We start from the raw sequence: 21,196 nt of genomic DNA on the forward strand, positions 1-21,196 counted from the left end.
ACCCACTCTGAAACGAACTGCAGCTCTTTGTTGAGTGTTGCAGTCATTTCAGTCGCTGCAGTAGCTGACGTGTATAGTGTAGAGTCATCCGCATACACATGGCTTTACTCAAAGTCAGTGGCATGTCGTGAGTAAAAATGTACACAAGGTCCAAAGAATTTGGCTTCCGCTCTAGCCCGAAGACTCTTTTACAAGTAACAGTCACTGGCGAGGTCTGAAAACACTACCTGCCGCCCTAAATGGAACATGCATTGGCCGGAATCAAACCCGGGCCTCCCGCGTGGCAGGCAAGAATTCTACCACTGAACTACAAATGCTTAGACAGAGATTTAGAGGGGGTTCCCGGTCTCAAACAATACGAGTCGATGGAGTGACTAAACGAAAGAGAAGAATACCACTATCAGGGAACAAGGAATTTCTCAAACTCCGTTGGGCCGTTTTACCCTTCAAACTTCTTCCTCCTCATTCCAGCCTATGTTGCCAACTATGTTTCAGCGATCTGTCACTAAAGTTGCTAGATTCCATCTTACCCCCTCCCCTTGTGCTTCTCTGCCTCTGTGCGCCGTTACTGTGTTGCAGAATTTAGTGTGAAAAATGTTGCTAGATTCCATCTTACCCCCTCCCCTTGTGCTTCTCTGCCTGTGTGCGCAGTTGCTGTGACTGTTGCAGGGACTGTGAAGAGACCTCTTGTGGCTTGTCTTGTGGGGTATGTATGCGTGTCCGAGCTGTGTGCTAGTAGTTTAGACAGACAGCTCGGTGCGTTCGACATGTCAATACCTCTCATAAATAAAACTAGTGACGAAGTCAATCTCTCCTCCACTTTCAGCCAGGAGAGATTGACATGCATATTATTAATATTAGCTCTCTGTGTACATCCAAGGGCCAGCCGTGCTGCCCTGTTCTGAGCCAATTGCAATTTTCCTAAGTCATTTTTGTGGCACCTGACCACACGACTGAACAGTAGTCAAGGTGCGACAAAAATAGGACCTGTAGGACCTGCCTTGTTGATAGTGTTGTTAAGAAGGCAGAGCATCGCTTTATTATAGACAGACTTCTCCCCATCTTAGCTACTACTGAGTCAATATGTTTAGACCATGACAGTTTACAATCTAGGGTTACTCCAAGCAGTTTAGTCATCTCAACTTGCTCAATTTCCACATGACTTATTACAAGATTTAGTTGGGGTTTAGGGTTTAGTGAGTGTTTTGCTCCAAATACAATGCTTTTAGTTTTATAAATATTTAGGGCTAACTTACTCCTTGCCACCCACTCTGAAACGAACTGCAGCTCTTTGTTGAGTGTTGCAGTCATTTCAGTCGCTGCAGTAGCTGACGTGTATAGTGTAGAGTCATCCGCATACACATGGCTTTACTCAAAGTCAGTGGCATGTCGTGAGTAAAAATGTACACAAGGTCCAAAAGGAATTTGGCTTCCGCTCTAGCCCGAAGACTCTTTTACAAGTAACAGTCACTGGCGAGGTCTGAAAACACTACCTGCCGCCCTAAAATGGAACATGCATTGGCCGGGAATTGAAACCGGGCCTCCCGCATGGCAGGCGAGAATTCTACCACTGAACCACCAATGCTTAGACAGAGACTTAGAGGGGGTTCCCGGTCTCAAACAATACGAGTTGATGGAGTGACTAAACAAAAGAGAAGAATACCACTATCAGGGAACAAGGAATTTCTCAAACTCCGTTGGGCCGTTTTACCCTTCAAACTTCTTCCTCCTCATTCCAGCCTATGTTGCCAACTATGTTTCAGCGATCTGTCACTAAAGTTGCTAGATTCCATCTTACCCCCTCCCCTTGTGCTAGATTCCATCTTACCCCCTCCCCTTGTGCTTCTCTGCCTGTGTGCGCAGTTGCTGTGACTGTTGCAGGGACTGTGAAGAGACCTCTTGTGGCTTGTCTTGTGGGGTATGTATGCGTGTCCGAGCTGTGTGCTAGTAGTTTAGACAGACAGCTCGGTGCGTTCGACATGTCAATACCTCTCATAAATAAAACTAGTGACGAAGTCAATCTCTCCTCCACTTTCAGCCAGGAGAGATTGACATGCATATTATTAATATTAGCTCTCTGTGTACATCCAAGGGCCAGCCGTGCTGCCCTGTTCTGAGCCAATTGCAATTTTCCTAAGTCATTTTTGTGGCACCTGACCACACGACTGAACAGTAGTCAAGGTGCGACAAAAATAGGACCTGTAGGACCTGCCTTGTTGATAGTGTTGTTAAGAAGGCAGAGCATCGCTTTATTATAGACAGACTTCTCCCCATCTTAGCTACTACTGAGTCAATATGTTTAGACCATGACAGTTTACAATCTAGGGTTACTCCAAGCAGTTTAGTCATCTCAACTTGCTCAATTTCCACATGACTTATTACAAGATTTAGTTGAGGTTTAGGGTTTAGTGAGTGTTTTGCTCCAAATACAATGCTTTTAGTTTTATAAATATTTAGGGCTAACTTACTCCTTGCCACCCACTCTGAAACGAACTGCAGCTCTTTGTTGAGTGTTGCAGTCATTTCAGTCGCTGCAGTAGCTGACGTGTATAGTGTAGAGTCATCCGCATACACATGGCTTTACTCAAAGTCAGTGGCATGTCGTGAGTAAAAATGTACACAAGGTCCAAAAGGAATTTGGCTTCCGCTCTAGCCCGAAGACTCTTTTACAAGTAACAGTCACTGGCGAGGTCTGAAAACACTACCTGCCGCCCTAAAATGGAACATGCATTGGCCGGGAATCGAACCCGGGCCTGCCGCGTGGCAGGCGAGAATTCTACCACTGAACCACCAATGCTTAGACAGAGACTTAGAGGGGGTTCCCGGTCTCAAACAATACGAGTCGATGGAGTGACTAAACGAAAGAGAAGAATACCACTATCAGGGAACAAGGAATTTCTCAAACTCCGTTGGGCCGTTTTACCCTTCAAACTTCTTCCTCCTCATTCCAGCCTATGTTGCCAACTATGTTTCAGCGATCTGTCACTAAAGTTGCTAGATTCCATCTTACCCCCTCCCCTTGTGCTAGATTCCATCTTACCCCCTCCCCTTGTGCTTCTCTGCCTGTGTGCGCAGTTGCTGTGACTGTTGCAGGGACTGTGAAGAGACCTCTTGTGGCTTGTCTTGTGGGGTATGTATGCGTGTCCGAGCTGTGTGCTAGTAGTTTAGACAGACAGCTCGGTGCGTTCGACATGTCAATACCTCTCATAAATAAAACTAGTGACGAAGTCAATCTCTCCTCCACTTTCAGCCAGGAGAGATTGACATGCATATTATTAATATTAGCTCTCTGTGTACATCCAAGGGCCAGCCGTGCTGCCCTGTTCTGAGCCAATTGCAATTTTCCTAAGTCATTTTTGTGGCACCTGACCACACGACTGAACAGTAGTCAAGGTGCGACAAAAATAGGACCTGTAGGACCTGCCTTGTTGATAGTGTTGTTAAGAAGGCAGAGCATCGCTTTATTATAGACAGACTTCTCCCCATCTTAGCTACTACTGAGTCAATATGTTTAGACCATGACAGTTTACAATCTAGGGTTACTCCAAGCAGTTTAGTCATCTCAACTTGCTCAATTTCCACATGACTTATTACAAGATTTAGTTGAGGTTTAGGGTTTAGTGAGTGTTTTGCTCCAAATACAATGCTTTTAGTTTTATAAATATTTAGGGCTAACTTACTCCTTGCCACCCACTCTGAAACGAACTGCAGCTCTTTGTTGAGTGTTGCAGTCATTTCAGTCGCTGCAGTAGCTGACGTGTATAGTGTAGAGTCATCCGCATACACATGGCTTTACTCAAAGTCAGTGGCATGTCGTGAGTAAAAATGTACACAAGGTCCAAAAGGAATTTGGCTTCCGCTCTAGCCCGAAGACTCTTTTACAAGTAACAGTCACTGGCGAGGTCTGAAAACACTACCTGCCGCCCTAAAATGGAACATGCATTGGCCGGGAATCAAACCCGGGCCTCCCGCGTGGCAGGCAAGAATTCTACCACTGAACTACAAATGCTTAGACAGAGATTTAGAGGGGGTTCCCGGTCTCAAACAATACGAGTCGATGGAGTGACTAAACGAAAGAGAAGAATACCACTATCAGGGAACAAGGAATTTCTCAAACTCCGTTGGGCCGTTTTACCCTTCAAACTTCTTCCTCCTCATTCCAGCCTATGTTGCCAACTATGTTTCAGCGATCTGTCACTAAAGTTGCTAGATTCCATCTTACCCCCTCCCCTTGTGCTTCTCTGCCTCTGTGCGCCGTTACTGTGTTGCAGAATTTAGTGTGAAAAATGTTGCTAGATTCCATCTTACCCCCTCCCCTTGTGCTTCTCTGCCTGTGTGCGCAGTTGCTGTGACTGTTGCAGGGACTGTGAAGAGACCTCTTGTGGCTTGTCTTGTGGGGTATGTATGCGTGTCCGAGCTGTGTGCTAGTAGTTTAGACAGACAGCTCGGTGCGTTCGACATGTCAATACCTCTCATAAATAAAACTAGTGACGAAGTCAATCTCTCCTCCACTTTCAGCCAGGAGAGATTGACATGCATATTATTAATATTAGCTCTCTGTGTACATCCAAGGGCCAGCCGTGCTGCCCTGTTCTGAGCCAATTGCAATTTTCCTAAGTCATTTTTGTGGCACCTGACCACACGACTGAACAGTAGTCAAGGTGCGACAAAAATAGGACCTGTAGGACCTGCCTTGTTGATAGTGTTGTTAAGAAGGCAGAGCATCGCTTTATTATAGACAGACTTCTCCCCATCTTAGCTACTACTGAGTCAATATGTTTAGACCATGACAGTTTACAATCTAGGGTTACTCCAAGCAGTTTAGTCATCTCAACTTGCTCAATTTCCACATGACTTATTACAAGATTTAGTTGAGGGTTTAGTGAGTGTTTTGCTCCAAATACAATGCTTTTAGTTTTATAAATATTTAGGGCTAACTTACTCCTTGCCACCCACTCTGAAACGAACTGCAGCTCTTTGTTGAGTGTTGCAGTCATTTCAGTCGCTGCAGTAGCTGACGTGTATAGTGTAGAGTCATCCGCATACACATGGCTTTACTCAAAGTCAGTGGCATGTCGTGAGTAAAAATGTACACAAGGTCCAAAAGGAATTTGGCTTCCGCTCTAGCCCGAAGACTCTTTTACAAGTAACAGTCACTGGCGAGGTCTGAAAACACTACCTGCCGCCCTAAAATGGAACATGCATTGGCCGGGAATCGAACCCAGGCCTCCCGCGTGGCAGGCAAGAATTCTCCCACTGAACCACAAATACTTAGACAGAGATTTAGAGGGGGTTCCCGGTCTCAAACAATACGAGTCGATGGAGTGACTAAACGAAAGAGAAGAATAACACTATCAGGGAACAAGGAATTTCTCAAACTCCGTTGGGCCGTTTTACCCTTCAAACTTCTTCCTCCTCATTCCAGCCTATGTTGCCAACTATGTTTCAGCGATCTGTCACTAAAGTTGCTAGATTCCATCTTACCCCCTCCCCTTGTGCTTCTCTGCCTCTGTGCGCCGTTACTGTGTTGCAGAATTTAGTGTGAAAAATGTTGCTAGATTCCATCTTACCCCCTCCCCTTGTGCTTCTCTGCCTGTGTGCGCAGTTGCTGTGACTGTTGCAGGGACTGTGAAGAGACCTCTTGTGGCTTGTCTTGTGGGGTATGTATGCGTGTCCGAGCTGTGTGCTAGTAGTTTAGACAGACAGCTCGGTGCGTTCGACATGTCAATACCTCTCATAAATAAAACTAGTGACGAAGTCAATCTCTCCTCCACTTTCAGTCAGGAGAGATTGACATGCATATTATTAATATTAGCTCTCTGTGTACATCCAAGGGCCAGCCGTGCTGCCCTGTTCTGAGCCAATTGCAATTTTCCTAAGTCATTTTTGTGGCACCTGACCACACGACTGAACAGTAGTCAAGGTGCGACAAAAATAGGACCTGTAGGACCTGCCTTGTTGATAGTGTTGTTAAGAAGGCAGAGCATCGCTTTATTATAGACAGACTTCTCCCCATCTTAGCTACTACTGAGTCAATATGTTTAGACCATGACAGTTTACAATCTAGGGTTACTCCAAGCAGTTTAGTCATCTCAACTTGCTCAATTTCCACATGACTTATTACAAGATTTAGTTGAGGGTTTAGTGAGTGTTTTGCTCCAAATACAATGCTTTTAGTTTTATAAATATTTAGGGCTAACTTACTCCTTGCCACCCACTCTGAAACGAACTGCAGCTCTTTGTTGAGTGTTGCAGTCATTTCAGTCGCTGCAGTAGCTGACGTGTATAGTGTAGAGTCATCCGCATACACATGGCTTTACTCAAAGTCAGTGGCATGTCGTGAGTAAAAATGTACACAAGGTCCAAAAGGAATTTGGCTTCCGCTCTAGCCCGAAGACTCTTTTACAAGTAACAGTCACTGGCGAGGTCTGAAAACACTACCTGCCGCCCTAAAATGGAACATGCAGACAGCTCGGTGCACCAGGAATCGAACCCGGGCCTCCCGCGTGGCAGGTGAGAATTCTACCACTGAACCACCAATGCTTAGACAGAGATTTAATGGGGGTTCCCGGTCTCAAACAATACGAGTCGATGGAGTGACTAAACGAAAGAGAAGATTACCACTATCATGGAACAAGGAATTTCTCATTTTCTCAGGGAACAAAGAATGTTTCATTCATTCAGATCTAGGATGTGTTATTTTAGTGTTCCCTTTATTTTTTTGAGCAGTATATATATATATATATATATATATATATATATATATATATATATATGTAACAGTACTCTTCTTGCGTTGTGTACAATCAATCCTCGACACGAATTCCAACATGTAGCACCAGTCATGGAGATTTATTCTTTAACAATGTACCTGGTAGGAACAGCACAAAATTGCACGTCATGCAATGCACGGCTCACCATCCAACTCTGCACTCACGCACGCTGGTTTGGTGCTTGTTCACTGGGCCATGTAGTTACCAAAATAATACAATTACAATATACAATATAATATCTTTAACAATGTACCTGGTAGGAACAGCACAAAATTGCACGTCATGCAATGCACGGCTCACCATCCAACTCTGCACTCACGCACTGTACAAAATATATGAACCCCCCCCACCAGACACAGTAAGTTGCTAGCTAGTACTGGCGGGAATTCTTTACAACCAAAATGCACAACCAATATTCTCCAAAAAACATTGCATCTTATGTGTGATGTTCGAATAACATTTACAAACAAATGTATATAAATTGTACACTTAAATCATCACTTGGGAGTATAAAAATCACTTTTGATGTACAGTGCTTTGCAACCAACAACTTACCGCTGGTTTGGTGCTTGTTCACTGGGACGATTCTAATGAAACATCCTCCCTCGTAAGCAAGCTACGCAAACCAGCCAATAAGATGCCATGTTGAGTAGGTGAAGGCAAGACAAAACTAAAACCAAAAACCCATTGGCTTAACAATAAAGTGGCAAGGGGAATCACCAATAAAACCCTGTTACATATACACACACACACACACACACACACACACATATATACACATACATACTTACACACACCAAAAAGATATGGGGGATTGGAAATGATGCGGACAATTACATTGATGGAAGCAACAATCTTTCCGCAATATTAAGCTGATCCACCCCTACATTTTTTTTTATTATTTATGAAAAATATTTTTTTCATCATTCACAGCAAACAAATTTACATGATATCTTAGACTAATTTAGCCCCAGCTTTTGGAACCTTGGTTCTCCTAGACATAGCAACTATATTGTGATCAATGCATCCAATGGTTACAGATACAGCTTTAGAACAGAGTTCTACAGTATTAGTAAAAACATGATCAATACATGTGGATGATCTTGTTTTCCTGTAGTGTTGTTTTCCTGATGAAAACCAGTCAATATTCAGGTCCCCAATAGTAGACCTCTCCTTTTACATCACATACACTGTCAAGCATTTCACACGCATTATTTAGATACCGACTGTTAGCACTTGGTGGCCTATAACACCCCAAAAGAATAGGGTTTAGATGAGGCAGGTGAACCTGCAGCCAGAGTACTTCAATAACACTTGACCTGAGATCTTCTCGAAGCATTGCTGGGATATGGCTTAGAATATAAATAGAAACACATCCCCCATTCCTGTCTCTTCTACAGCTGTTATATCCTTGTATTGCTACTGCTGTATCATCAAAATAATTATCTAAGGGAGTCTCATAAATGGCTAATGCTGGCGCAGTCGGTAAGTATTCAGACACCTTGACACATTACCTTGTTCTAAAATGGATTAAATAAAAAATTCCCTTAATCTACACACAATACCCCATAATGACAAAGCGAAAACAGGTTTAGAAATGTTTGAAAATGTAAAATAAAAACAAATACCTTATTTACATTAGTATTCAGACCCTTTGCTATGAGAATCAATATTGAGCTCAGTTGCATCCTGTTTCCATTGATCATCCTTGAGACTGAATGAACACTTAATATAATACATCAATAAAATCAATTTAGCCTCAAATAAATAATGAAACATGTTCAATTTGGTTTAAAAAATGCAAAAACAAAGTGTTGGAGAAGAAAGTAAAAGTGCAATATGTGCCATGTGAAAAAGCTAACGTTAAAGTTCCTTGCTCAGAACATGAGAACATATGAAAGCTGGTGGTTTCTTTTAACATGAGTCTTCAATATTCCCAGGTAAGAAGTTTTAGGTTGTAGTTATTATAGGACTATTTCTCTCTATACCATTTGTATTTCATATACCTTTGACTATTGGATATTCTTATAGGCACTTTAGTATTGCCAGTGTAACAGTATAGCTTCCGTCCCTCTCCTCGCTCCTACCTGGGCTCGAACCAGGAACACATCGACAACAGCCACCCTCGAAGCATCATTACCCATCGCTCCACAAAAGCCGCGGCCCTTGCAGAGCAAGGGGAACAACTACTTCAACGTCTCAGAGCGAGTTACGTCACTGATTGAAACGCTATTAACGCGCACACCCCGCTAACTAGCTAGCCATTTCACATCGGTTACACCAGCCTAATCTCGGGAGTTGATAGGCTTGAAGTCATAAACAGCTCAATGCTTGAAGCACAGGGAAGAGCTGCTGGCAAACGCACGAAAGTGCTGTTTGAATGAATGCTTACGAATCTGCTGCTGCCTACCACCACTCAGTCAGACTGCTCTATAAAATATCAAATCATAGACTTAATTATAACATAATAACACACAGAAATATGAGCCTTATGTCATTAATATGGTCAAATCCAGAAACTATCATTTCGAAAACAAAACGTTTATTCTTTCAGTGAAATACGGAACCGTTCCGTAATTTATATTAAATCACATGTTGGAGTCAACAGAAACCAGAAATTACATGATAAATATTCCCTTACCTTTGATGATCTTCATCACAATGTACTCCCAGGAATCAAAGGTTCACAATAAATGGTTGATTTGTTCAATAATGTCCGTTATTTATGTCCAATTAGCTACTTTGGTTAGCGCGTTTGGTAAACAATTCCAAAGTCACAAAGCGCGTCCACTAAAACGTGACGAAACTTCCAAAAGTTCCGTAACAGTCAGTAGAAACATGTCAAACGATGTATTGAATCAATCTTTAGAATGTTGTTAACATACATCTCGAATAACGTTCCAACCGGAGAATTACAGTGACTTCAGTTGAGCGATGGAACGGCGCTGCCTCTCACGTGAACGCGCGTGGTCACCTCATGGCAGTGGTTACCTATTCCTGTCTCCTTCGGCCCCCCTTCACAGTAGTCATCAGACAAAGTTCTATTGACATCTAGTGGAAGCCGTAGGAAGTGAAAACTCATCCATATCTCGCTGTAATTTCAATGGGAGCTTGGTTGAAAATCTACTCAGAAAAAATCCAAACAGGAAGTGGAACTTCTCAGGTTTTTGCCTGCCATATGAGTTCTGTTATACTCACAGACATAAATTCAAACAGTTTTAGAAACGTCAGAGTGTTTTCAATCCAATACTAATAATAATATGCATATATTAGCAACTATGACTGAGGAGCAGGCCGTTTACTCTGGGCACCTCTGTGCACCTTTCATCCAAGCTACTCAATACTGCCCCTGCAGCCATAAGAAGTTAAAAGATCCTTCACCTGTGATAGAGACACCACTGTCCTCAACGGTACTCCCTCCGGGCTTTGGTCTTTGTGATGGTAGCAACGTAGGCTACACTGCTAGTCCCCGCAATTCCAGACAGGGCAGGTTGCCTCAGAGAAGATAGGAACAGAAACAAACAGAAGGGATCTAAACATCCACAAGACTGGGACAATCTGCGGTCCCAGCCACAAGGGGTAACCATGTCACAGAAACCCTCAAGGAAACCCTGCTAACTTGATAGGCAGCTAACAGTGTCATGGGTACTTGGTAATTTGCTGCTCTTCCTTAGCTAACTGGAAATCCATTTAAATGTACAATCAGGGCTCTCCCTTGGATTTTCTTACAAATTGGTGCTGATGTGGGCCTAAGGCTGGGTAGGAGGAGGTCCGGAGGGGGTCATCCCCCTCAGGCATTTTAACCTGTAAATGCCATTTCCTGAAACTTAAGCCTTATGTTATATCAAACAATGCAGCTAACAAAGAAGTCTTTGATCCTAAATGAAATTGAGGTGGTCTCAATGACACTCACATTTTTCTAGTTTAAAATATTATTATAATTAATAAGTGTCTATGTGGATAATGAAAATGTAATACTGGCTTCTTAATTTTGTTTGGGGAGAAAATTCTGAATAATTCAATTAGTGGATGTTTTTTATTTTTTGATTTCACTTTTATTTAACCAGGTAGGCCAGTTGAGAACAAGTTCTCATTTACATCTGCGACCTGGCCAAGATAAAGCAAAAGCAGTGCGACACAAACACAGTTACACATGGGATAAACAAATGTAAAGTCAATAACACAATAGAAAAATCTATATACAGTATGTGCAAATGTAGTAAGATTAGGGAGGTTAGGCAATAAATAGGCCATAGTGGAGAAATAATTACAATTTAGCAATTTACACTGGAGAGATATGTGCAGATGAGGATGTGCAGGTAGAAATAGTGCAAAAGAGCAGAAAAACAAAAACGGGGATGAGGTAGGTAGTTGGTTGGATGGGCCATTTACAGATGGTCTGTGTACAACTGCAGCGATCGGTAAGCTGCTCTGACAGCTGACGCTTAGTGAGGGAGATATGTCTCCAGCTTCAGTGATATTTGGATCTCGTTCTAGTCATTGTCAGCAGAGAACTGGAATGAAAGGCGGCCAAAGCAGGTGTTGGCTTTGGGGATGACCAGTGAAATATACCTGCTGGAGCGCGTGCTACAGGTGGATGTTGCTATGGTGACCAGTGAGCTGAGATAAGGCGGAGCTTTACCCAGCAAGGACTTTTAGATGACCTGGAGCCAGTGGGTTTGGCGACGAATATGTAGTGAGGACCAGCCAACGAGAGCATACAGGTCGCCATGGTGGGTAGTACAGTATATGGGGCTTTGGTGACAAAACGGATGGCACTGTGATGGTACTAAACGATATCATGTAGTCTTTCAGCGTGGCTGAGGTGCACCCGTGACCAGCTCGGAAACCAGACTGCATAGCGGAGAAGGTACGGTGGGATTTGAAATGGTCGGTTATCTGATTGTTCACTTGGCTTTCGAAGATTTTAGAAAAGGCAGGGCAGGATGGATATAGGTCTGTAACAGTTTGGGTCTAGAGTATCTCCCCCCTTTGAAGAGGGGGGTGACTGCAGCCGCTTTCCAATCTAATAGTAATAGGGGTTGCAACAATAGTGGTGGATAATTTTAGGAAGAGAGGGTCCAGATTGTCTAGCCCAGCTAATTTGTAGGGATCCAGATTTTGCAGCTCTTTCAGAACATCAGCTGTCTGGATTTGGGTGAAGGAGAAGCGGGGGGGGGGGGGGGGGGGGTCAGTGCTGTTGGCCGGGGTTGGGGTTGCCAGGTGGAAAGCATGGCCAGCCATAGAGAAATCCTAATTGAAATTCTCGATTATCGTGGATTTATCAGTGGTGACAGTGTTGACTAGTCTCAGTGCAGTGGGCAGTTGGGATGAGGTGCTCTTATTCTCCATGGACTTTACAGTGTCTCAAAACTTTTTGGAATTGGTGCTGCTAGATGCAAATTTCTGTTTGAAAAAGCTAGCCTTTGCTTTCCTAACTGACTGTGTGTATTGGTTCATGACTTCCCTGAAAAGTTGCATATCGTGGGGACTATTCAAAGCTAGTACGCCACAGGGTGTTTTTGTGCTGGTCAAGGGCAGTCAAGTCTGGAGTGAACCAAGGGCTGTATCTGTTCTTAGTTCTACATTATTTAAAAGGGGCATGCTTATTTAAGATGGTGAGGAAAGCACTTTTAAAGAACAACCAGGCATCCTCTACTGACAGGATGAGCTCAATATCCTTCCAGGATACCCGGGCCAGGTCAATTAGAAAGGCCTGCTCACAGAAGTGTTTTAGGGAGCGTTTGACAGTGATGAGGGGTGGTCGTTTGACCGCGGACCCATAATGGACGCAGGCAATGAGGCAGTGATTGCTGAGATCCTGGTTGAAACAGCAGATGTGTATTTAGAGGGCAAGTTGGTCAGAATGATATCTATGAGGGTGCCCATGTTCACGGATTTGGGGTTGTACCTGGTAGGTTCCTTGATAATTTGTGTGAGATTGAGGGCATCAAGCTTAGATTGTAGGACGGCCGGGGTGTTAAGCATATCCCAGTTTACGTCACCTAGCAGTACAAACTCTGATGATAGATGGGGGGCAATCAATTCACATATGCTGTCCAGGGCACAGCTGGGAGCTGAGGGGGGTGTATAACAAGCGGCAACAGTGAGGGACTTGTTTCTGGAGAGATGGATCTTTAAAAGTAGAAGCTCGAACTGTTTGGGGATAGACCTGGATAGTTTGACAGAACTCTGCAGGCTATCTCTGCAGTAGATTGCAATTCCGCCCCCTTCAGCAGTTCTGTCTTAACGGAAAATGTTGTAATTGGGGATGGAAATGTCAGTATTTTTGGTGGCCTTCCTAGGCCAGGATTCAGACACAGCTAGGACATCAGGGTTGGCGGAGTGTGCAAACGCAGAGAATAAAGCAAACTTAGGGAGGAGGCTTCTGATGTTAACATGCATGAACCCAAGGCTTTTACAGTTGCGTAAGTCAACAAATGAGAGCGCCTGGGGACACACGGAGCCTGGGTTAACCTCTACATCACCAGAGGAACAGAGAAGGAGTAGGATGAGGGTACGGCTAAAGGCTACGAGAACTGGTCGTCTAGTGCTTTGGGAACAGAGAATAAAAGGAGCAGATTTCTGGGCGTGGTAGGATAGATTCAGGGCATAGTGTACAGACAAGGGTATGGTAGGGTGCGAATACAGTGGGGGTAAACCTAGGCATTGAGTGACGATGAGAGGTTGCATCTCTGGAGCCGCCAGTTAAAGCTAAGTGCGGTCTCGCAATGAACTACCGCAACACCCCCCATTTCCTTGCTCATCAATGCACTTGCGCCTCTTACTATTGAGATCATTGCATGTGCAGGCAAGAAAGTGTTCTCGCTTAGCTGACTAAACGCTGTAGCTAATTACCAAAGTTGTAACGACACCTTAGCTAAGGAGCTAACTACAAAATAAGTGGTTATGTGCTTGTCTAACGCATACAATTTTGGAAAATGTATTTGGCAAATAGTTTGTTCTCCATTTTTTCTTACCCTTTTTCTCACATCAGTGGTATCAATGGTCAAAGTGGAAAGCTGCTTTCCCGCTAGAGGGAGGAAAATAGGGGTGCGGGCCAGAGCAGAAAGCTAAAGATTCTTCCTCCTCACCTAAGTGCTCTGATTGGCTCAGCTCCAACTTCAGACGGTTGAGTCAAAAACCACAATGTGCCAGCTAGAAGCCTATTTTAGTTTGTTTTCATACAAGCGTGCATGATACACAAAATCTATGCAGGTTGGCAGGTCTGTTGATATGGCTATCTGGGTAAGCCATACTCACCCAGAATATAATGAACTGACAGGCATACTGGTTATTGGAGTAGCAGGGGGACAAACACCACCAGGTCAAACTTGTTACTCTCAGTCACAATGTCCTGTGAAGTCCATTTTTGTTACTAATCTCTTACCTTAGCTGTCATTCGTGTATAACTGTTTGTTCTGTTTGACGCTTTAGCTATACTGAAAGCACTCAACCGTTAACCACCTCACCTAGCCAAACGTCCAATCTAAACTGACATTAAACTTCCAGGAAATGTATTGACATGATTTGTACTATAATCTCACCTTCAACAGTCTGTCAAGGAGTTCAGAGCCACTCTTCACATTGGGGTCAGGATCTGCTGCAAGCTGGAGAGAGCACACAATATCAGAGGTAGCCTAAATAAAATTATTCTCTGAGCACATTCTATGTCCAAAGGCAAGCAATATTGTGAGCTCAAAGTGTATTAATTATTTAGCTAATTGAACTTCCTAAAACATGACCAGTGTATTACAATAGATTGTGAGTAACACATACATTTCCCACCAGAACTGCATTTCTATCAATCGGATTTATTGCAGATAAACGTTTGTGAGCGATGGTGTAGTGCACATAACAATTACTTTTGTGGTTAAATTCCCATTTTCCGTTTGAAAAATACAAGTTAAATGGGTTTCCATCTATGGTTTTGTCACAAAAACTGTTATATAGCAAATGAGGTCTTGGCACATGCGCTCCAGACAACAGCTCGCAAATACAGTTCGGGCAGGCTAACTACATTATGAAATTACATATAAGAGCGATATCCATGACACAATGCAGATAGCCCGGTTAGCCAATGTGCGGGAGCACTGGTTGGTCGGCCCAATTGAGGTAGTACATGAATGTATAGTTAAAGTGACTATGCATATATGATAAACAGAGAGTAACAGCAGTGTAAAAAGAGGGATGGTGGGGGAACACAATGCAAATAGTCTGGGTAGCCATTTGATTACCTGTTCAGGAGTCTTATGGCTTAGGGGTTAAAACTGTTGAGAAGCCTTTTTGTCTTAGACTTGGCACTCCGGTACCGCTTGCCATGCTTTAGTAGGGAGAACTGTCTATGACTTGGATGGCTGGGGTCTTTGACAATTTTTAGGGCCTTCCTCTGACACCGCCTTGTGTAGAGGTCCTGGATGGCAGGCAGCTTAGCCCCAGTGATGTACTGGGCCGTACTACCCTCTGTAGTGCCTTAAGGCCAGAGGCCGAGCAATTGCCGTACCAGGCAGTGATGCAACCAGTCAGGATGCTCTCGATGTTGCAGCTGTAGAACCTTTTGAGGATCTCTGGACCCATGCCAAATATTTTTAGTTTCCTGAGGGGGAATAGGCTTTGTCATGCCCTCTTCACGACTGTCTTGGTGTGTTTGGACCATTCTAGTTTGTTGTTGATGTGGACACCAAGGAATTTGAAGCTCTCAACCTGCTCCACTACAGCCCCGTCGATGAGAATGGGGGCGTGCTCGGGCCTCCTTTTCCTGTAGTCCACAATCATCTCCTTAGTATTGGTTACATTGAGGGATAGGTTGTTATTCCGGCACCACCCGGCCAGGTCTCTGACCTCCTCCCTATAGGCTGTCTCGTCGTTGTCGGTGATCAGGCCTACCACTGTTGTGTCATCTGCAAACTTAATGATGGTATTGGAGTCGTGTCTGGCCATGCAGTCATGGGTGAACAGGGAGTACAGTAGGGGACTGAGCACACACCCCTGTGGAGCTCCAGTGTTGAGAATCAGCGTGGCAGATGTGTTGCTACCTACCCTCACCACCTGGGGGCGGCCCGTCAGGAAGTCCAGGATCCAGTTGCAGAGGGAGGTGTTTAGTCCCAGGATCCTTAGCTTAGTGATGAGCTTTGAGGGTACTATGGTGTTGAACGCTAAGCTGTAGTCAATGAATAGCATTCTTACATAAGTGTTCCTTTTGTCCAGGTGGGAAAGGGCAGTGTAGAGTGCAATAGAGATTGCATCATCTGTGGATCTGTTGGTATTTATAAAATTGTACCAGCATTTCCTGTTTCCATCAGCCCAGCATTACTTTAAAAAAAAAAATGTGTCAGGTTATTCAGCCACATGAAATGGTTGGATGGAAACTTGGTTAGTGTTGCAAAAATGCATAGGCCATCTACCTCTATTATCTACAGGAGTGTGGCCGCTGGTGATGACTAGGCCTACAGCCTGCCCTGTATAAATTCAGGAAAGGCAAGATTGCTCCATTTTATCTGAAGAAAGTTTATTTAAACAAGTCCAAGGGACAAGGGCTAAGTTAACTACTTTATCAATATTTTTAGTGGGGGGGTAGTAGCCTAGCAGAGCTATAGCCTATGCCTATTTAGACTAGTTGGCCTAGGCCATCTCCATTGGAAGACCATAAAAAATTGAGACAAACATTGTGAGAAAAAAAATTCCCTAAATTATCAACCTCTCTATTAAGCCATGTCTCTCCCTGCAATGTTCGGTCTTCTGATTCGGGGTTCTGCAATTGACTGGAGCAATTAGGTTACTGATAGGCTGAGAAAGATAGGGTGACTTCATTTCTGTGCTTGGCCAATGAGGTTAATCGATGGAAGTTGGGGTGCTCCGAGGGAAATTAAGGTGTGTGACTGGGGGTAGGCTTATTCGCTCAGATACAAATTAAACAGGTGTTTTACATTCAGGTAATCACCTAGGTCTATGGTAATTACAGATCCAGGCATTTCGATCTGTTGAGTATATAAGGCTACGTTTCTTTTGTCTATTCTTCAGACAGGACATGTTACTTTGACCTTCCAGTAATTTGAGTCAGTACAAAAATAAGTATATATATATTGGAAACAGATTGCAAATAACCAATGGCGCTCAAATTCAACTTGAAGGTGAGTAGATACTGTTATGCTTGTATTGAAACAAAAGGACATGTTGAGAAACTACAATGTAGAAAATGTATTAAATCTTATAAATGTGATGTAGGTTAATTGCTGTGGAATTTACCAGGTGTTTTTGGTCCTCGTGGTCATTTTCTGCTGTGACTGTGTCTTTGGTGAGAAACGTATTTGTCTGATTTCTATAGATTGCCAGTATTTACTTGATAATTTTGAGTGGCCTCCATTGATGTCATGTTTTCTCTCAGGAATATGCACTGTCACACACTGCACTGACACAACCAAGTGTTTGATATCCCTCGACAAAAGCAACTGCAAATGTGCTGTTGGCTACTATGGAGACCTGTGTGACAAAGGTTTAAACATTTTTGTAGACCAGAATACCTAGAATAGTTCTGTTGGAATTTGTTCTAAAACTGCTCTTATTTATTTTAGTTGCAACCATCAATGTCATGTGTGGCAAAGACTACATTACTATCATGGTGAATGAGGACTTTTTCCACTACTACAAAGTACCTATGGAGTCTCTGCACTTGAAGAATGAGTCTTGTCGTGCCCAAAAGGAGGTTATGTCTGATGTCCCATACTACATAGTACGGATATCAAAGGATCAGTACATTTCCTGTGGTGGTAAACCACTGGAGGTAAGTGATTCATCCCACACTTCACATTATCCTTTGATAATCCTGTCTCAGAAAAGGCCTAATCTCAAGGCTCAACACACTGATCTATAGTTGTCACCTGTCATGCACTGATTTGAGGGCAGAAGTTCTTGCCCTTGTTATCGCAGCAAGTCCAAGTGGTGACTTATTTATGAAGCTGGAAGTTTTTTTTTTACTGGCATTGTGCTTTCTCTTTTTACAACAGAAGAACATCACTCACATTGCATACGCCCTAACTCTCATGTCGGCCCCTCAAGTTTATGGAAATATAATAAGAGACCCAATGATAAAAATTGAGTACACGTGTATCTACCCATACATCCGCACTGTCAGTTTGCCGTACCCCATCATCCCCTTCTCTAGGTAAGGCCCACTCTCTAAAAATTTTTTTTTTTTTTTTTTACTTAATGTACTTAGGTAGTCCTGGTCTATTACTGGAATGACTTAACAAGTAGTCACTTGAGATGCAGTTTGTCACATTGCCTTATTATTTGATACTCAGTGGTTTCCTCTCCAGGAACAATTCTGTGCTCTAGTTTGAGCCTGTACAATAGTTCCAGGAGTTATTCTTGCTAGTCTGACATTACTAGATGTTCCAGCTGGCAGATGGTTGTTAAGCAAAATGTTATACTCATCTTGGTTATATTTTCTCAATTCCCAATGTGAAAGCCACCTGTCTTGTAACCCTCCATGGCTAGTTGCAAGTGGTTGGAATTTAGAAAATGTTTATTTCACTTTTGCCATGTGAAGCAATCTTGATTTCAATTGTCATTGACTGAGACGGGTGGGTGTCCACCCAAGTGCTGCATGTCATGACTGTCTCAGAAATCAAGCTTTGTGTTGAATGACACTTGTCTGGCTCAATGGGAGAAGATTTGAAATGGGAAAGATAGCGGCGTACACCGTTGTTGCGTTACTTAATTGAGGATAATGTATTGACTTTAACTGGGTGTTTTCTAAATTCCAACAAACCACCTGCACCTAGCCATGGACTTTTAGAAGACAGTTGGGGCATTGAGGAATATTCACTTAGTGAGTGTTGGTAGAATATTTTGCTTACCCTGAACACTATCTAGGTAGCAACGGCTATCCGCCAGCTGGGTCAGCTAGTAATGTTGTACTAACCACTGATTTTATAAGCAAGTCTTCTTCTGGTTCAGGTAATGTGGATATGACAAGCATTTCTCTCAAAGTAATCCTGTGCTGTTTTGGTTCAGTGAGACTGTGATGCGGATGGGTGAGTTGGATGCGACGGTGGAGATGGCCCTCTTCACAGATCACACCTACACAGAGGCGTTCCAAAGCTCACCGCTGATCCACCTCCGGGACAGGGTGTATGTGGAGATCAAGGTCATGGAGCTGGAGGACGTTTTCCATCTGAGGGTGAATGAATGCTGGGCCACACAGTCCCCCAAACCCAACCAGACAGATGGCTCTGTTCACACCCTGCTGCGCAATGGGTGAGTAAACAATCAACATTTATCCCTGGCAACATGTATGCCTGCTTTTGCTTTTGAAACATGGCATGAACAATTCATTTAGCAAGCTGTGAGCAGTTCAGCTGGGCTGAGGTCAATTTGGCAAGTCAGACTAATAATTGTGGCAGATCAGTGTTAAATTCAATGATGAAGGTCTTGGATTTTTTCAACCCAAGACACTCCCCCCTCACAGGTGTGTAAATGACAAAACTGTCACCTTTCTCAATACGACAATGGGCGCGAATGGAGAGGCCTCAACCATCCGGTACAGCTTTGACATGTTCCGCTTTGTTGTGGAGCCTCATGACCTGTACCTGCACTGCACCGTGCGCTTGTGCTCCCTGGACGATGACGAACCCTGCATTCCTGTAAGTTCACTGGCCTTTGGTGCAGCCGTCTAAGGCACTGCATCGCGGTGCTAGCTGTGTCACTACAGATCCTGGTTCGATTCCAGGCTTTGTCGCCGCGAACGGGAGACCCATGAGGCGACACACAATTGGCCCAGTGTCGTCCGGGTTAGGGGAGGGTTTGGCCCGGCCGGGTTGTCCTTGTCCCATCGCGCTCTAGCGACTCCTGTGGCAGGACAGGTGCAATGCACACTGACACAGTCGCCAGGTGTACGGTGTTTCCTCCGACACGTTGGTGCGGCTGGCTTCCGGGTTAAGTAAGCATTGTCAAGAAGCAGTGCGGCTCGGCGGGGTTGTGTTTTGGAGGACGCACGGCTTTCGCCCTTCGCCTCTCCCCAGTCCGTACGGGAGTTGCAGCAATGGGACAAGACTGTAACTACCACTTGGATACAACAAAATTTGGAAGATAAAATGGGTTAAAATGCTGAAATATTATTTCTATTCATGAAGAAAATGCATTTTCAGAAGATGGCATACCAGATTGTCATTTATTAATGATACATCTCTGCTTTAATGCAACAGGAGTGCAAATCTATAACCAAGAGGGCAGCAGTGCGTGGAGACCCAACTCAAGGTCTACTGTCATATGGACCAATCAGGATTGACATACCAGACCGACCCCAATCTAGTAAGGATTTGTGTATCTTTGCATTTTTTTTATTTCGTTATCTACGTAAGATTAAAATGTATTTTGTTGCCGGGCTCAAATGTTGCTTTTGCTTGCTCTACTTGCATACAATTTTGTTTTATTGATTGTGACATAGACCAGAGGGCTGTACTACAAAAGCTCAACTTGGGTATGCGTTTTTGGTTGAGTCATTTTCTTTAAGTTTTCAAAATAAATGGTTGTAAGACTTTTTAGGCACGTTAGCTGGCTAAAGCATCGAGCCTGCTTTGTAGTATACCCCTCTGGGCTCATGTTGCAGCTAGGGGTGGGGGGGTGGTGTTTTCAACAGTCTTGACTTTGTTCCAGATCTGCTGCTGATGATGGTTCCTATGGCTGGCATCTGGGTCCTGGGCCTCTTCCTCCTCGCCCTAATCACCATCGCCAAGGCAGGAAACCGACGACTGTCACAGCTAGCAAACTGCTGAAATCCAACATAAAATTTAAAAAAATAATTTCTGACAAATAAATGAGTCCCACTCTGCAGAAATGTTGTGCCTTTGACATTTTATAAACATGTCTTTACCACAGAGCTCTGAGCATTCAGCCCTGTAGTTCAATAATGTGGCTGTGGGTTACAAACAAGTTCAAACATGAGTTACTGGTTTAAATCATGACTGGGTCTCATCAAACTTCAATTCCTATTATAGTGTAGTGATTCTTAGTTATCAGCAGATGGCAATAGGAGCTTTGAGTGGTCAGTCTAATTCATCCTAAGGGGGAGGGGAGTTGATTTTTCTAGAGAAATTGCCTTGTCTAATAGACTTCCCACAGTATGTAGGCTACATTGATTTTCCTCCTGTTCTCTCTAGCCGAAAGTCACTGCTCTGTTTGTATTCTCAGAAGGCAGTGAGTTTATTGGACTATCAATGTAATCCAGGACAGCCTGCAAGAGGCATACGGTGGTTGAACTAAAATCTGAAAGACCTTCTGGATTCTTGGAAGTAACTTGAAGACAATTGTATTTTGTTTGAGTATCCTCCACAATTATGTTTTGAGTATAGTACGGATACATCTTACCACCAAGAACAGAACATGAAGCTTGTTGACACTTTTTCTCTACTCTTCCCTCATCG

At 43.6% G+C, this 21,196-nt stretch overlaps 1 protein-coding gene and 3 non-coding genes across 4 annotated transcripts; 1 reads left to right on the plus strand and 3 right to left on the minus strand.

Moving 5' to 3' along the window:
- Positions 1 to 1,514: 1,514 nt before the first annotated feature.
- trnag-gcc lies at positions 1,515 to 1,585 on the minus strand. The gene has a single exon. It is a non-coding gene; the product is annotated as a tRNA-Gly (tRNA).
- A 1,141-nt stretch (positions 1,586 to 2,726) lies between these two features.
- On the minus strand, positions 2,727 to 2,797 carry trnag-gcc. Its single transcript has one exon. It is a non-coding gene; the product is annotated as a tRNA-Gly (tRNA).
- Positions 2,798 to 3,938: 1,141 nt separating this feature from the next.
- trnag-gcc lies at positions 3,939 to 4,009 on the minus strand. The gene has a single exon. It is a non-coding gene; the product is annotated as a tRNA-Gly (tRNA).
- Positions 4,010 to 6,461: 2,452 nt separating this feature from the next.
- On the plus strand, positions 6,462 to 20,548 carry zpd (zona pellucida glycoprotein d). Its single transcript, XM_038986909.1, has 8 exons — positions 6,462 to 6,513; positions 17,158 to 17,265; positions 17,345 to 17,553; positions 17,777 to 17,934; positions 18,789 to 19,031; positions 19,243 to 19,417; positions 19,979 to 20,084; positions 20,430 to 20,548. Exons 1-8 carry the CDS (start codon positions 6,462 to 6,464, stop codon positions 20,546 to 20,548), a joined length of 1,170 nt encoding a protein of 389 aa, XP_038842837.1.
- Positions 20,549 to 21,196: the final 648 nt, after the last annotated feature.

Source organism: Salvelinus namaycush, unplaced genomic scaffold (genome assembly GCF_016432855.1).
Source record: "Salvelinus namaycush isolate Seneca unplaced genomic scaffold, SaNama_1.0 Scaffold6, whole genome shotgun sequence".
NCBI classification, from domain to species: Eukaryota; Metazoa; Chordata; class Actinopteri; order Salmoniformes; family Salmonidae; genus Salvelinus; species Salvelinus namaycush.